This window comes from Melanotaenia boesemani, chromosome 14 (assembly GCF_017639745.1).
Source record: "Melanotaenia boesemani isolate fMelBoe1 chromosome 14, fMelBoe1.pri, whole genome shotgun sequence".
NCBI classification, from domain to species: Eukaryota; Metazoa; Chordata; class Actinopteri; order Atheriniformes; family Melanotaeniidae; genus Melanotaenia; species Melanotaenia boesemani.
In genome coordinates this window covers 28,396,551-28,414,401 of record NC_055695.1, presented here as the reverse complement: position 1 = coordinate 28,414,401, position 17,851 = coordinate 28,396,551, and the positions used below count along the sequence as shown (strand labels likewise).

General features: G+C 39.1%; 1 protein-coding gene across 1 annotated transcript; it reads right to left on the bottom strand.

Annotated features, from left to right (window-relative positions):
* Positions 1-326: 326 nt before the first annotated feature.
* On the bottom strand, positions 327-14,663 carry LOC121653684 (retinoic acid-induced protein 2-like). The gene is made up of 3 exons (XM_042007325.1): positions 14,627-14,663; positions 14,173-14,385; positions 327-3,880 (listed from the first exon to the last, which is right to left on the bottom strand). The coding sequence occupies exon 3, from the start codon at positions 3,812-3,814 to the stop codon at positions 2,180-2,182; it is 1,635 nt and encodes a 544-aa protein (XP_041863259.1). The 5' UTR covers positions 3,815-3,880; positions 14,173-14,385; positions 14,627-14,663; the 3' UTR covers positions 327-2,179.
* Positions 14,664-17,851: the final 3,188 nt, after the last annotated feature.

Sequence of the window (17,851 nt, the reverse complement as noted above, 5' to 3'; positions counted from 1 at the left end):
TAAACTAAACTATGACAAAGTGCACTCAATATGATAAATAAACAACACACACACTCACACATACAACTAGCTCCACATTCACAACTCCACTCAGGACCATGAGGGTGAGAAATACCGAGCTCCACAAAATGACACAAAACCACAAAGAACAAATGTTTCACACTGACATGGCTAATTAATAAAAAAAAAGAAGAAGAAAAAAGTTTGTGGGGGGTCTGGTCAATACTTATAAATACACTAATCACCAATAAAACAACAACAACAAAAAAAAAAAAAGTTTTTTTTTCTTACCAAAGCAAAGAAAATGAATTCTTTACTGTGGTTTCTTCACTTCATTTCCTCTCCATGAATGAAATTTCCACCTAGATTCACTTAATAGTTTAACAGAACTCTCTCTCTCTCTCTGTGTGTGTGTGTGTGTGTGTAGGGGGGTTCACAGTGTTTTACACACTTGCTTTGAGGCGTTTTTAAGCTTTGGCTGATTCAGCCGTCAACTAAAATGACTGGAATCTGTAACGCTCGCTATTCTTAACAGACAGATCTGTTTACATGTGAAAACAATATGAAAGCTGCTGCTGTTAAACTATAAATTCTGGGTTTTGTTGCAGTGACAACGGTGGCAACTGTGGTTCTGGTCTTTGGCTAGTTTTTATTAACCTCTTCTTGACTAGGCCTTTTTTTCTGCCTGCTGCCTGAAATTAGATACGCAAAATAAATTAAGCATATCTTCACAACTACAAGGGATGTATAGGTAATCTTGGTCTCAAAAGAAAGCTGAGATGTGAGATTACTACAGAAGTCTCAGAATCAAGTCATATGTTACTGTGTTTGAGTAAAATGTAAATATTTATCTCCTCCTAAAAGAAAACCACATTATTTTCTGTGAAAACCAGAGGATAGCAGCCCTATTCGTCTAAGAATGAGTAAAGTAATGTCTGATGAGGAATTGTGCAAAAGTAGAAGCTATAAAGTGAACCGGAGCTGTTTTACAGATGTTTTAATGGAGGTGTTACGCAGGTAAAATATCTCAGGAAGCCATCAGCCGATGTTGATGTTGAACACCTCTATCAATGGTCAGAGTCAGGAGAATCCAGGGATAGCCCCCACATTCACCTTAGAAACACCATGAGGATCCAGCAAGAAGTGAAGCCCAAGATAGTTTATGATGGCAAGAGTGAATAATTCACTATAAACCTTCTTCATCTCCATGGAAATTAGCAGGACCTTCATGGTTTATTTCAAACAAAGACAGCCACAGAGAAGATACTAGCAGAGTTTTTTTTGGACTTGGAATAAAAACTTTGACCAGATAACAGCTGAAGTAAGACATAATTTATGGTGGATGATGATTTTGTGTTTGCTACTCTTTGGCTGCCAGCTCTGAGAGTTTTTCTTGAGACAGACCTCTTTGTAATCAGCAGTCTCTGCTTTCATGTGACACCTTGTTTGTGTGGTTTGCTTGAAGTGGAGAAGTTAGCAGAAGCTCTGAACTGGACAGTGATGTTCTCATGTTTTTCTTACATTCTCATATAATCGCTAGCGGTTTGAATTCCTACAACTCCCTGTCATTGTGGTATGCTACACGTTACGATTGATGCTTCCTAGCGTGTCCAAAGATCTTCTATACTGCACACATCTTCTGGTACGTGGGGGGGGGGTTCTAGTCAAGAAGAGGTTAAACCAGTTATGCCAAGCCAAACAACTAAATATGGAAAGAAGAATTCACTTCGGTGAGCTACTAATGATTGTGTGGATTTCCAACAGTGGGACAACGTTTTAACAGTCTCGGTCACGTCATCTCTCAGTAAACTTCTTCTTTTTTTTTTTTTTTTTAGCTGTTCAGTGCTCTTACATAAAAATTTAATGGAAGGATGGATCCTGTGTGTCTTTGCTGTAACTACAGAGTCAAACAATATTCTTCACCTTTTCTGTTTATACAAAGACACAAAGAACCAATGAAGCTGCCTTACACAACACTGACAGAAACATTTCTGTTTTAGCATGATGCTGTAAGCTAGCACATTATCAAAAAAACAAAACCATTCAGAAAAGTCTATTGGGTAACTTCTGTGTCACACTATCAGAGATTTTTAGAGCCAATCTGCCCTCTGATTGGATGAAAAAGTGGTTGATTTTGATCACAGAATGTCTCCTGGTGTGTTTCATGTGGTGAGCGTTGTCACTTCCTGGGAAGCAACGCAGCGAGTCTCTGTTTCTTAATAGGAAGGAAGTGGATCTCCTGTGAGCTCACCTTCTTCAGTTTTATAGCTCTGTTTTTAGAGATCTTCTTGTGAGGGTTGTTTGGGTCTTGCTGCTCCCCTTGAGACACTGACGGGACCCCGTAGAGATGCTGTAGGGACGCCCCTTGGCTGCCATCCCGTTTGATGGAGAAGTTCTTGGTGGAGACTCCGGAAAGACCTTTTATCTTCCCACAGAGGATGGCGGGGATTGCGTCTTTCACAGAGACGATGACCTTGGCCGTCTGCGAGGTGCTGACTATCTCAAGATTTCCGGCTCCGCTGAGTGATGCCTCTTGACCTAGAGAGCTAGATCCAGCACCACTGGTGTCCACCAGCCACTTGTGCTGCCGGCTGAACTCCAGGGACGCGAGGCTGCCCAGGAGTTTGGAATCTAAACTCTGAGTACATTCAACACCCAGAGACAAAGCAGGGCCGCTTGTGTCTGGACCTGACTGGAAAGTTACCTGTCTGTCTGACTGGACACACTTTTTCCTCACACCAGGCACCGATAAGTCCAGCACGTTGTCCTGCTGTGGACTGGAATATTCCTGTTTTGGTTCAATTGGACATGCCCTGACAGAGAGGTCCAGAACGTGTCCCTCCTCCAGAGGCAGAGAGGACGGGGATGCATTTTGTGGCTGGAATGGTGGCATGCATTTTCTTGAAGACAATGAGGGAGAGGTAGTATCTTTAGGTGACGTCTGAGTGCTTTTACTCACAGTGCAAACTGGTTTTGGCATGTTCCCCTTTGAGTCCTCAGTCTGAGGGACAGGGATGGGGATAGGGAGAGGGACAGGGAGAGGCACAGGAAGGGGAATGATGACCGGGTAGGGGACTAGGAGGGTGGCAGGAGGAACCAAAGGGGCCAGAGGGGAGGCGTAAGGAGGTGTGAGGGGCGGGAGGGGCAAGAAGGAAGAGCTTGGAGACTGACAGTTTGAGGAACCTGCCTGGGAAGGGAAGAGATCTTGCAAAATGGCTGCAAATGCCGGATTCTGCAGAAGAGAGAGCAGGTTGGCATCCTGCACCTGTCCAGCCGCCTTCGGGTCGACAGCTGGAGGTAAACCAAACGTCAGAGGATTCTGGCACAGTGCGTTGTTCTGGAGCGGCAGCGGTGCACAGTTAGCGCTCTGAGGGATCACAGAGGGACTCATGTGTTGAAGAACCTGCTGGTCCAAAACCAGTGGGAGTGAAACCGGACTTTGGCTCGTTATCAAGTACGGCGCTGCCCCCATTTGGCCAAGCTGAGGCCCGGTCGCTCCGGCCATCTGGAGGTGGATGGGCAGCATCAGAGGACTCTCTCCTAGACACACCGGGTGGAGCACAGTTGTAGCGACTTTCAGAGAGACTCCTCCCGCAGACTCAGCCGTGGGACTCACCACCGATGGCGTGGGGTTGTCCGCATGATTAACGAGTCCGGCTTTGTTCAGTCCCATCACGTTGCCGTCACATGAATCAGCAATGAGTGGATCTGCTCCATCTCCCAGTTTGCTGAGGTCTTCTCTTCCGTCCTCACTGCTGCACACCTCCGTCTGCGGCTGGGTTGCAGTTACAGGCACGTTATCATTACCTTCCATCACAAACGTTGATACAGCTCATCCAACATCAGTTTGAGATCTCATCCATTATTCTTCTGGACAGTGCTGAAAAACAGGAAACAGAGTGTTTGATGGTGAGCAGAAGTTAAAAAGAAATAGAAAATCCTTTGTCCCAAAAGCACACCAAATTGTTGTAGAAGTCTCTGGAATTTTTCCTCTGAGACGCCGCTGGAAGGACACGACATGAGTGTTTTGTCTACTACAGCTCAGCTAAGACTACAGTTATAGCTGCAGGAACATTTGGTATGTTTGTTATTTGATTCAATATAAAAAAGGATTTTATGATCAAGAAAACATACTGAGAAAATATTACCCTGCCTTGCAGTAGGGGCAGCAATTAAAAAGAGATTAAAGGAGAGTTGAAGCTGCAGAGCCATAAATATCCTGAGTTTTAGATGAAACACTGATGAAGTACAACATTTAAACCACTGAGACGTAAAGTGAATAAAAGTAATACTCTGACATGTAAGACCTAATTAACCATTTGGGGTCTGAGCCTATTTTGGTCATCAAATACTTCAGATTTTATGTTTATATACCACATAAAAAATGTTTACCATACCCAAGTTTGCCATCTTTTATTTCAGCACAACTTCACCTACATGATCTGATAATTACTTTTCCACTTTAACCAACTTTATTAGCACATTGAGCCTAAATTACACAAAAATAATCTAATCCAAACTGAAAAAACTTGTAGTACAGTATCAGCTGATTCTACAACTTCTGTTTCTGTGATGAAATCCTGAAAATTGTGACTTATTGATCTTTAAACAATTTTTTTGAACGCACAAAAGTATAAAAAAACAAAAAACAAACAAACAAAAAAGATGTTATATTATTTTCTGATGAGGTAGCACAGACCAACGGTCTAAAAATTCAGCCTGCAGTAGGATGTTTTAACAAGGTAGCACATTTTGACAGAACACCTTCTCTGGAGAACAAGGTGGACCCAAACTGATGCAATCCTGATGACATTTTCTGACTTGACTAATATGAGTTCATATTCATTTTTTAAAGGCTGAGAAGCAAGCCCCTATATCAACACCCACCAAATTCAAAGTTTGGATTTATTTAGTTGAGTATAAATGAAAATTTACTGTCCACTTTTAAAGTTGATGAATGAAGGAAATCATTTCAGTTATCTGTCCTGGCTATGAACACTATTACATAATACATCATCCATGCATGCAAGGTGTCGTTTATGAGCTACAACCTGAAGAAAAGGAGAATAAAAGACAGAAAGGCAATTGGACGGTGTAACGAATAAGGCTGGTTACAGGAAAAGAAAGGAGGTAGGGGAGAATGTCGACGAAAAAGAGATGAAAGACATTTTGTGGTCACTCGGTCCAGAGTTCGTGCACAAACGCCGAGCTGAAGACACAATCACAGATTAAAAGATCTGAATGAGAGAGCTGAAGATACTGTATCTGATTACATGTCAATGAAATGAGGCGTAAAGAAAACTACTTAGTTTGATTTATGTAGACAATTTAGTTTGTTCTGCAGGTTTTGTTCTTTTCTTTTGATCCATTTTTGACTTCTATTCAAATATCCCAAAATTTTGAACAGCCAAATCTGTTCTTGTTATTTAGGTTATGTAAAAAATCTACTAAAGCTTAAAATTAATCGTTATAAATGTGTTTCTTTGTTACTTGATGGAATAGACAAAATTGCTGTTTATCATTTTCATAAAAAATCCTTAATTAAAAACCGTTTAAAGAAACGTGTGAGTGAATTCATTCAGTGTCATGATTCATGGTTCATGTGTTTGGTTTTTATGTTCATGGTTTATGCTCTTGGTTTCTTGTATTTAAGGTCATGTTTAGTTCTGTGTTGCTTTTCTGGTTTCTGGTCATTAGTTCACCTGGTTAATTAGTGTGTTAGTTTCACATGTGCCTTGTTAGTTCCTTCTAAGTCCATTGGTTGCTTGCCAGTTGATTGCTTTCTGTTGGTTGATAGTTACTGTTAGATCTTCCATGCCATGTCAAGAGTTTTGCCACCATAGTCTTTTATTTTGGTAAATTTGGTTTTTGTTATTAAAATCTTTGACTGCACCGGTCTGCCTCCGACCTCTTTTGCCTGCACCTGGGTCCTCATGTCCACGGCTCATGACATTCAGTTGCACTTCTGATCTGGATTATTTTCCTTGAAAAAACAGAAAGCTAGCTAGTGGAAATTCTGATTGGCTGCTAATTAAACAAAGTTTATTTAAGGTGCTGTTAAGAAAAGTAGAAGCAGGTTTGCCATATTTACTCAGGCCAGGTAACCACTGTCTGATCCAAGATAAAATAAATAAAAAAATAAAAAAAAAGGTAAACACGAACTGTTTTAAAGATCTGCTACTGAAATTTGGGAGATTTTCTCAGTGATATATCCCCAAATGAAGGCTAACTCACATCCATTTTTCATCCTGTCCCATCTCTGAGCTCTCTTCAGTCAGTAAAAGTCACTCTGATGTGCAGTTTCTCAGCCTTGGAACGCTGCAGGGCAACGACAGCTCCAGGACGAGTCAGAAACACAAAGTTTTTAGGTCAGAACGCCGGCCCCAAAGTGTGAAAATGTGCCAAAGTTTAAACCATTGGTTTAATACTATATCATTCACATGATGGGTCCCATGTGAAGCTTAGAGTGGGCAATATGAACCTAATTTCACATCCCAGTATTTTTTACCCAAATCCCAATATACGACCTATATCTTCTTATAATTTTTATTGTTAAATAATCAAACAGTTCTAATTTACAGCCTTGAGTGCTAATTGCACTTTTATTCAGGATTAGCAGCACGTGCATTAAACGGATGACTGAAACTTTTACTTATTGTTTATAACTATTTATTAAATAAAATGCAAAATGAATGAAAAATACTTTTCAATGGCCATAACAAAAATAGTTGTGCAAAATGCAAAAAGAAAAGATACTTTTAACTCAAAACAAGCTATCCCAATATGAACGATTTTCCCTCATTCTGTCACGTGTGAAAAAGTCTCAATAGAAAATCTAGATAGAAAATCTATAGATTTTGTCCGGCCCTAATGAAGCTGCTTGACACAACCAGCCTGAGTACAAGGCTTCTGTGGCCTCTTGCTGCACATTATCCTCTGTCTCTCTTTCTGATCCTTTTCCTGTCAAACTTCTCTCAAATAAGGCCTGAAAAACCTTCACATATTTTTTTCTTCTTCTGACAAAGTCAGTGGAAACAAACTTCACAAAGCTACATGGTGAATCTTTCTGACCAGAAGAGATTCAACATTAATACATCCAATGAGGAAGCTATTTTCCCTCACGTCTGTTCTTATTATCTGGTGTTTGTACTTTTCATCCTGCTACGCTTTGTCACTTTAATTTCCCACTCTGTCAAACTCACCTAATTCTCAGTTCAACTCTGCTCCAACAAGGTTCCTGCCTGACTTGCTTTTCCAACCAATCAGTCACATTCTTTAAAACTCTCTTCTCATCTGTTATTACCCCACCAAGCTGATTTTGACACAACCAGCTCTGCTCATCCACCACCAGCATGTAGTTTAGGGGATGCATTCAGTACAATTTGATCTCTAGTGGGGCGGACCAGTAAAATAACAGAACAACTTTCAAATTTTCCCTTTATTTTAGTGCAAAAAACTATAATCATTTTATCTAGATGTTTAAATTTAATGTATTTTATCGTTTTAGGAAACATTAAAAACCTGGAATTGCTTGAGAAAAATTAGTGCAATTTCAAAAATATTTTGCCTCTTTATATTCAATTCCTATTGATTTATTTATATACAACATATCTACCAATAGATGTATGATATTACATTAGATTTAATTATATTAACATTTTTTTATATATTTAACTTTTTCTACATATTAAACATTTACATATTTACTAAATTACATGTGCATTACAACTTACAGATCACAATTAATCTGACATCTGGAACCAAAAAAATGCAATATTTTACATTATGATTAGAGTAACTTGTCAAGAGCTAGAACTTATTTTTAATGTACGTACGTGTACATTTCCACATCTGTACTGGTCACACAGGGAAACAGGACCCAGTTTTGATCAATCTATGAGTTTGAGACAATGTGTGAGTTGCTGCTGTGTTTTACACTGTAAGCTGTCTTCCTCACTACATGACACCTCCATACAACACATGTCCTGCCTGCACTGGCTGTCAACCATCATCCATCTGTAATGATAAGCATCCCTCGGGTGCCTGGAGAGACATTACATCCGATATCAGCATGGTTAATTATTCATAGTGATGGGTGCAACAAGGACAACGTTCAGGTCGTGCATGTGCGGGGACTCTCATTTGCAACATAAAGTATTCTACCTTTAAAGTAAAAAGGCAATTAAATGCAGGTGCTTAAGTTACAATTTTCAAGTAAAACCATAACACTTTTCTCTTGCTGCACTGCTTTCATGTGGTGTTGGGTTGCCTCAGTGAGCAGCAAGGAGGAGACCTCTGTCCCCTCAAGGCTTGTTTTATATTGTTCTGTAACACAGATGAGACATTGTAACAGGGCTCTGATGGATTACACTGGATTCATGAAAGCATCCCTAAAGCGACTTTATTAAAATCCAATAGAAGCTTTTCCGGCATTAACAACATGAAACTCCTGTATTTATTTCCCACCATAGACATATTTTTAATTTTTAGTGTGGCTCATGAGTGATGAGTTGGCTTTTCATGGCAGCCAGCATGAAAGTTACAGACTTATGTGGCCCATTAACTACTCTGTCTACACATGGAGGATTCATCCTGCAAATCACAAGATCACAGGCCAGAAAAAAAAATGGACTCGGATAAATTGTTGACTCAAGTAACTGAGCAAATGCATGGCTATGCATCCGTCTTGCATGCACAAATCATTAAGCAAAAGTTTTTTTCTGTTTAGAGTTATATATGCTACTATTTACCTACTATCCTCACAAAATCAACTCCAACTCAGCTTGTTTTTGGTACATCAATACTGTCTTCTCAGCGTTATTCCAGCCATAGAGGAGGATTATTTTTCTTCTTTTTCAGGCACACATACAGTGTGTGCAGAATTATTAGGCAAATGAGTATTTTGATCACATCATCCTCTTTATGCATGTTGTTCTACTCCAACCGGTACAAGCTTGAAAGCCTACTACCAATTAAGCATATCAGGTGATGTGCATTTCTGTAATGAGAAGGGGTGTGGTCTAATGACATCAACACCCTATATCAGGTGTGCATAATTATTAGGCAACTTCCATTCCTTTGGCAAAATGGGTCAGAAGAGAGATTTGACGGACTCTGAAAAGTCAAAAATAGTGAGATGTCTTGCAGAGGGATGCAGCACTCTTAAAATTGCCAAGCTTTTGAGGCGTGATCATCGAACAATCAAGCGTTTCATTCAAAATAGTCAACAGGGTCGCAAGAAGTGTGTTGAAAAAAATAACAGCCCATGAACTGAGGAAAATCAAGCGTGAAGCTGCCAAGATGCCATTGGCCACCAGTTTTGCCATATTTCAGAGCTGCAACATCACTGGAGTGCAAAGAAGCACAAGGTGTGCAATACTCAGGGACATGGCCAAGGTAAGGAAGGCTGAAAAACGACCACCACTGAACAAGACACACAAGATAAAACGTCAAGACTGGGCCAAGAAATATCATAACACCGATTTTTCTAAGGTTTTGTGGACTGATGAAATGAGAGTGAGTCTTGATGGGCCAGATGGATGGGCCCGTGACTGGATCAGTACAGGGCAGAGAGCTCCACTCTGACTCAGACGCCAGCAAGGTGGAGGTGGGGTACTGGTATGGGCTGGTATCATCAAAGATGAGCTTGTGGGACCTTTTCGGGTTGAGGATGGAGTCAAACTCAACTCCCTGTCCTACTGCCAGTTTCTGGAAGATACCTTCTTCAAGCAGTGGTACAGGAAGAAGTCAGCATCGTTCAAGAAAAACATGATTTTCATGCAGGACAATGCTCCATCACACGCATCCAAGTACTCCACTGCGTGGCTGGCCAGAAAAGGTCTAAAAGAAGAAAAAATAATGACATGGCCTCCTTGTTCACCTGATCTTAACCCCAAAGAGAACCTGTGGTCCCTCATCAAATGTGAGATCTACAGGGAGGGAAAACAGTACACCTCTCTGAACAGTGTCTGGGAGGCTGTGGTTGCTGCTGCACGCAATGTTGATGGTGAACAGATCAAGACACTGACATAATCTATGGATATCAGGCTTTAGAGTGTCCTCACAAAGAAAGGTGGTTATATTGGTCACTGATTTGTTTTTGTTTTGTTTTTGAATGCCAGAAATGTATATTTGTAAATTTTGAGTTGTTATATTGGTTTCCCTGGTGAAAATAAATAAGTGAAATGGGTATATATTTGGTTTGTTAAGTTGCCTAATAATTATGCACAGTAATAGTCACCTGCACACACAGATATCCTCCTAAGATACTAAAACTAAAAAAGCCCCACTCCAACTTCCAAAAATATTCAGCTTTGATATTTATGAGTCTTTTGTGTTCATTGCAAACATAGTTGTTGTTCTATAATAAAATTAATCCTCAAAAATACAACTTGCCCAATAATTCTGCACACCCTGTAGAACTTTCTGCTCACTTGTTGACCTTTGGTTGCTCCTGATTGGACATTACCTTCAATTTATGCTCTGATTGGTCGAATGTTTGACAGGAAGTGGTTGGATCACAATTTCCAGGTCAAAGGTCTCTTATCAACATAATTGTAATAGCAATCTTTTTAAAAAAAAGTATGATAAATAATGGTGTTATCATGGATCAATCATTATGGATTTACCACAGAATCTCTGAATAAACACTACATTTTGTGGCTGAATTCCTCCTGGACAGGATATAAATGTCTGGAAAACGTCTGTAGATCACGTAAAGGATAAGCTATACATCACAATTTACCCCACAGAGTTACATACTACCATTACTGAGATATTGTTGACAATATAAGCCATAGTGCTCGGGGGTGCTGCTGATCTGGCCAAGTTTTTAGGGTTAATTAGTTCCCCACTTTTCTATGTTGTTTTCTTTGTCTGAAAAACGAAATACAGTAAATTGTGTCTCATAGTCTAATTTAGGACTATAAATAGGAAATTCAGATCCATTTTTCAACTATTTGGATGCCGTGGTCTTCTTGCATTCCAGGAAGTTTGAGGCAAGATATTTCCTGCTTGATAACACCGTCATAAGGTGTGTGGCATGATATGAACTCCCTGACCAATATGAAAGAAGTCTTTCTTGGTGAAGGCACTCCTACTGTCACAGACTCCCGATGATTTGTCCCGCTTATGCACAAAGTGAGGAAACAGCCCATATGATGAACTGACTTAATCTTCCCTTTTAACATAGCAACCTTTTCTACAAGGACTTGGCTTTATGAGAGAAAAATTAAAACTGCTCCAAGTCAGGTGACCTGAGGCTAAGCAGTAACAACCACTCTGATGACATCTTGTCCAAGGCCTTCCCACCCTGCTGAGCATGCACAGCAGTTCACAGGTCACTGCGTCACCTCCAGTTCACTTGAATCATGTGAGAACAATGTCAATCTGTGCAGATGAGCAGCAGAAGGAAGTTTAACCAGCACACATTGGAGGGATCCAAAGTACACTGACTGTGCTCCTCTCTGTTGTTTTGCTGTTACATTATCTGACTCAGTGACTCTGCTTTGTCTCTGTTATCACAGATAGGGAAAGTCAAACAAAGATGTCACATCAGCATCATTTAATGACACTTTGATTCTTGCTGATTTCCCACAAGTGAGCTGAAGGACTTCAGTTAGCACTAATGCAAGGGTTTTGAGAGTTGTCTGAGAGTTAAACCTAACTTTATTTCCATGAATAGCTTTAAGATCTTAATCTTCCTAAATCCAGTGTGTTGTCGGTGCAAGAGTTCCCCATTTCCAACGCAATACCACAGTTTGTAGATCAGGCTGTTTAAAATAGCTCAAGTGTAACTCAATTTTCATTAAACGTGTGCTAATGCAAGAAAAATGCGACACAAGCAAACCTGCAATCTCAAGCATTTTCTTTAAGGGCAAGTAAATAGGCTGCACATTTGCCTTCATAAATCTCACAAGTCATCTCTAAGAGGTCTGTGTTTACAAGCCAGTAACAGCTAATTGAGTAAAAAGACAAGAAGAGACCTGATGGAGAGCCAAATGAAATCCCTTCCCTGTCCCTGTTACTTTAATTATTTCCACATTTCCACTTTTTTTCCTTGCCTCATTGATGGAATGTATGCTGTAGTAAGTCAACAGTGGAGACAAAACAAGAACGCCTCAATCTCTATCGCTTTAAGCTGCATTACAGTCCAGCTACACTACAAGGATTACTCTATTTTCTCATATAAATCTTCCATGTAATGGGTTGAGAGTTTAACCACGGGAAACAAAAGCACTGGGGATGGATGGAGGATGGCAGATAATCTAAAGGTCATCCCCATCAACACCCCTCCACTCCACTAGCCAATTACATCTCATTAGAGAGACACACAGACTCCCAACGTGATGGACACTCCTTTCACATCAGTCAGATTTATTCAGCAAACAGTCCTCCAGCTGATCCCCTAAATGCCACAATGAGTCCAACTGTATAATAATCTAAGACGTCTACTAGAACAGCTGAAAATAGTGGTAACCATTTTTCACTTAAACTAGATACAACCCAAAATCATGCAGCACACAGTCAAGCATTTCAAATATGTGTTAGAGTACACATTTCTCCTTTATACAAGGTGAATATTATTAACCCTTGTGGGTCATTTCAATTTATTACACCTTTAGGTCACTAAAAGACAAAAAGTCATCTTCTAAAAACCTCTTTAAAAACCTTACAGATTGACATTTTCCAGTTTTTCCTTCTCAAATCTTTTTGTCAGCTTCAGCTCTAATCAAATCAATGAAATATTTTATTATTAAAATCATTTTAACACTTTAAATGCCTGTTTTTATGGGAAAAATACTTTCCATATAATACATTTTGTGTGGCTGGGGATTTTATTTAAAGATCTATCTTTAATATACTAAAAATTAGTAACCAAATTTATTTTGTAGCATTGTTAGGGTTTTGTTGTTTTGTTTTTTTTCAGTTTCAGATTTATGATTTCCTACCCTTTGAGGCCAACAGAGAATTCAATCAAATATGTTATTGTTTAAAGAATTTTATTCCTTTTAATGCCAGTTTAATAACACGATGTTGCTGTTTTATGAAAAAAGGTAAAAAGATATTTTCCATAAGAGACATGTTTGCGAGCTGAGGGATTTCTTTTAGTTGCTTATTAATGAACTAAAATTGTGTTAAAACGTTGATTTTGATCTTTAAATAAAATCCCCATTCCCCTGATACATATTATATGGAAAATAACAAATTTTATGCGCATTTTTTCATAAAAAATAGCGACATCATGGGATCAAATTTATATATAAAGGGTTCAAATAATTTCAATAAGTTCATATTTTGTATTTTTGATGTGGGGTTACACAATTAGAATGGGGGCCAAAAATTTGAGGGGGGGGGGGGTCCTACTATTTCAGTCACAAACTGCAGGAACCCATTACAGAAATGCTAAAATTTGCACGTGTCAGGACAACACAGCAAAATAATGTTCAAGGTATGAAGGAAAGGCAAGGCTGTTGCAACAGATCATGACTGTGTAACTGTCGGTGGGTTCATGTGAGGATATTTTTGCCTTCCTCCTTCACAGCTAATGCTCCCATTTCCCTCCAGCCACGCGGCTACCAGACAGACACGAGCCCGTCCCCTGATGCGTCTGGTCTCTCTAAGCAAAGCGACAGCTCGCCATGATGAAGAAAAAAAAAAAAAAAAAAAAAAAAAGCTGGGAGGCTGTGTGTGCCGTGTATGCGCACGTCGAGGCACTGGTGGAGGAGGAGGGTGAGGGGCGCGTGAGGCTGCTCTGACATTAAAACAGTAAACATGGCAGAGACACAGAGATGTCCTCGTGCTAAATAATAACCTGTTATCTCTGAAAATCCTCCTCTAGCTTCAGCTAGCCCACATTTCATAACAGAGCTCGCGCTGTCAAACACTGCGCGTGAGTAACAGCGCAAGCTAGCTGCGTATATATCGTCTGTGAATTGGTAAAGAGGAAAACAAATAATTTACAATAAAGCAAATGGCCATTTTAAATCTGACAACATTGAAATAGATGCATAAATTACAGTTGACGAAACGTGCTATTGTCAATAGCCCTTTCAGGCTGTTGGCGACATAAAAACCGTTAAAGCCTTAGCTCACCCTGATCCATGCTCCGCTCCGAAATGTATTTCTTCCATTTAATTTGTTTTTTCATTACAAACATTAACATTTACTGACCTTTCAAGTAGACCGATGCATTAGCGCCTGTATCTTCGGGCCGCTCCGTCTCAATTAACAATGAAATAAGAGCCTTAATATTGTAAAATAAATAGATATGGTCGCTATTTATCTCTTGATTGCGGTCCCGTCGTAGCGACTCCAGACGAGAGTTGCGCACGCAGCATCGTCTGCGGGTCTCTCCTCCTCCTCCTCCTCCTCCTCTTCTGTCGTCTTTCACAAAGGGAAAGATAGAAAAAATTATAGACATTAGATTGGAAATTTGGTGTAAACATGCTATAATGAATCGCAAACATCTGCTCTGTGTTTTTGAAACACAAACACCTGCAGTGTAATTGAGTATTCTACAAATGAACTGATTTATATACAATTTTATTCATATACATTATTTATATACAACTTTAGCCACATTAAAAGGCTAGCCTTTTGTTTTGAGTCCTTCTAGGTGACTCACTGATGGCTGAAGCAGAGATGAATGGAGTTTGCTGGCTGGGGATGGAATCCTGGTGGTGAGCAGGATCCCCTGGGTCTCCATGTCAGTCCCAGCCAGCCTCAGGCTCTGCCTCGGGGCCTCTCATTGTTCCTCAGGAACGCTGTTAATACACTATAATGAGCCTTACAATATACTCTGGAGGCATGACAGCGACTTTGCTGCGGTTACCTCCTCAGTGCGCCTCCAGTCACCCTCTACATTGTCAATATTTTTCACATTAAAGGTGCAGTGTGTACAAAAAATATCAAAGGTCAATGACAGAAAAATTGAATACATCATTTAAAAACTTTGTTTCTATTGGTATCTAATCATTTTACTAAAATAATGTGTTTTTATTATTATTTATAGAATGAGATATTTAAATCTTCCATGGCCTACATACATGGTGGCTGACATATTTGTGTCACCATTTTTACTACGGTGTCTCTGAATGGACAAACAACTCTATGTGTGAAGTGAGAACCATCTGAGCTTTAAAATTGTAGTACAGTAAACTATGGACACTCACAGATGAAAACATGTTTATGTCTGTAAGAATTTTGGCCACTGACAGCCACCATCCATTTACAACTGTGTTTAGTATATGAAGAAATTTTTATGCCCATCTTTACCACTAGATGTCAGTAATTCTTTAACACTGTACCTTAACGATTGTGTTGTTAGCAAGCTCTGCCACTCTGATTAGTGCCTGATTGGAAAAACTAAGGTTATGAATGTTGAGCAGATTTTAATTTACAGCTGTGGTTTGTGTATATTATGAGTCTCTCACATTATTGTGGATGAATTATGGCTCAGCCTTACATCGTAGTTACAATGCTGCTTCAGTTCATTGAAATGTCAAAGCATTTGTTTATGAACAACTCTCTTCAAGTCCCATCGCAGCATTTCAGGTTGAGGTTTGTACTTTGATTGGAGCATTTCAAACTTTTATTATTTCCGTTTTTAGTCATTCTGTTGTAGATTTGTCTCTGTGTTTGGGATCATTGTCCTGTTGTATGAGCCAGTTTAAGCTAATCTTTGGCTGTCAGACATTTAGCCATGGTTGAATAACATGAATATATGTCTTTATACCAAAATACCTGGGTATACAGAGGAGTTAATTAACCACTCAAAAACTATAGGGTGTTCAGGTCCTGTGGAAGCAAAACAAAGTTGAATCATCAGCCCTCCACCACCATGCTTGACAGTTGGTATGAGGTGTTCGTGCTGATATGCTGTGTTTGGATTATGGCTAGATATCTCCACTTCAGTCTTATTTTTCCAAGACTTTGCTCCAGAAGTTTTGTGGAGATTATTTTTTCTTTTTTAGATGCAAACCAAAGCATTTTTTTTCAGTTTCTCTGAGTATTGCACAATCTGACACTGGACTGAACTTGTTGGGACTTTCACTTCTGGGAAGATTGTCAGCTGTCTTAAATGTCTTTCTCTTGTAAATAATCTTTCACAATGTAGAAACATGGACTCCAAATGGCCTTATAACTTTTCAGATTGATGGGCAGCAACAATTTATTCTTTAAGATAGTTGCTGGTGTCTTTCCTCCATTTGAATTCACACGCCCGAATACTGCATACTGTGTAAAACCTGTTCTCACAGAGGAAATCACCTCACTTGCATTTGATTATCATCACCTGACTGCTATTTAACCCTTTCATCCTTGTGGAAATAGTAAGAGTGTCTTTGGTTTATCACACACTACTTCTACAGTTTTGATTAGTTTATGGTAAATTAATAACCACATAGTGCAGTATGTCATGTTGTTCATCGTAGGTGATGTAAATCTAATTTTAAGGCCTTCTTGAAGACTTCTAGGTTACCACATCTGTATAAATGACAATGATCTTATGAGGTGGATAAATATAAGAATATAAGCTTTGACTCTGAGAAAACGTCTATTACACATGATACATTTTACACACGAGGGCATTGTTGCTTGTTTTCTTTCAATATTTTCCACACTCTCTTTTAGGAACAGATCAGGACTGTAATCAGGACAAGTTTTTGTAACCTTTTCTTCCTCACTTATGCCTTTGTAATGTGTATAATGTTTTTTTATTGTCTTGTTGAAAAATGCATGGATGTCTCTTGAAAGATGTGCCGCTTTGTAACCTCAACTGACTTTTTTTTGCATTAATGTAGCCCCACATAACGTTCTCATCTTGAAAATATACCTTTTTGACTCCATTTGATGGCACAGCAACATTTATTATGTACATTCTTGGGGCCGTTATTGCCCGGCAGTGTCCCAAAGCTGTGAATACGCACTTCTGTGATTCTGCATCACTTTACAGCTAAGTTTGCTTTATGTACCCCGTCACACACCAGTAACTGGATATCAACACACTGGCCACTTTTAATGTGCACCATGGCTGATAACTGAGAAAATCTGCCAAACTTCAGTGGTGAGTCTTTAATGCTACATCACTTAAATATAATTGAGCCAAGGGCACTGATGCAAACCCATACCATCACAGAGTCTGCTTTTTGGAATTTCTGTTGCTCATGGTTTAGATCAGCATGAAGGTCCCAAGGGAAAATATATATATATATATATATACATTATACACACATATATATATATATGTCCCACTTTTATCAAATAAATTTGGGAACGTAAATCAGTAATATAAAGTTTGACAAAGCTTTCCAAACAACAAAAATAACAACCACAATGACAAAATGATGAATGAAAAAAAAAACAACAATAAAGATGTGTAATTAAGCCTGATTTTCCTCACTTTTAATGTATTTTACTTAAATAAATAACCATGCAATGAACTTCAAATCCTATACAAAGAGCTTTATATGCATGTGGGTAACTAATTACTCCTGACCTTAGACAGCAGCCTGCAGTCTGGTCCCATGAGCGCGCCAAGATGCAAAACCTTGCTAAAGAAGAAAGTGCTACACTGTAGAATAAAATTTCATTACATAGCCTTTTTCTGTTTTTATTTAATTTCTTTTAAAGTCTGTTTTTAATGGACTTGTTATTGCTTCTTGCACCCCGCTGTAATGCTTTTAATCTTTTATGCAAAACACTTTGAATTGTCTTGTACATGAAATGTACAAAAAAACTTGATTTCTTAATAAAAGTAATCATAATAAAAAGAAACTGTTGTAGTCCAATTCAGGGTCACAGAGAAGCTGGAGCCTATCCCAGCAACTAGCAGGTGAGAGGAAGGGTACAC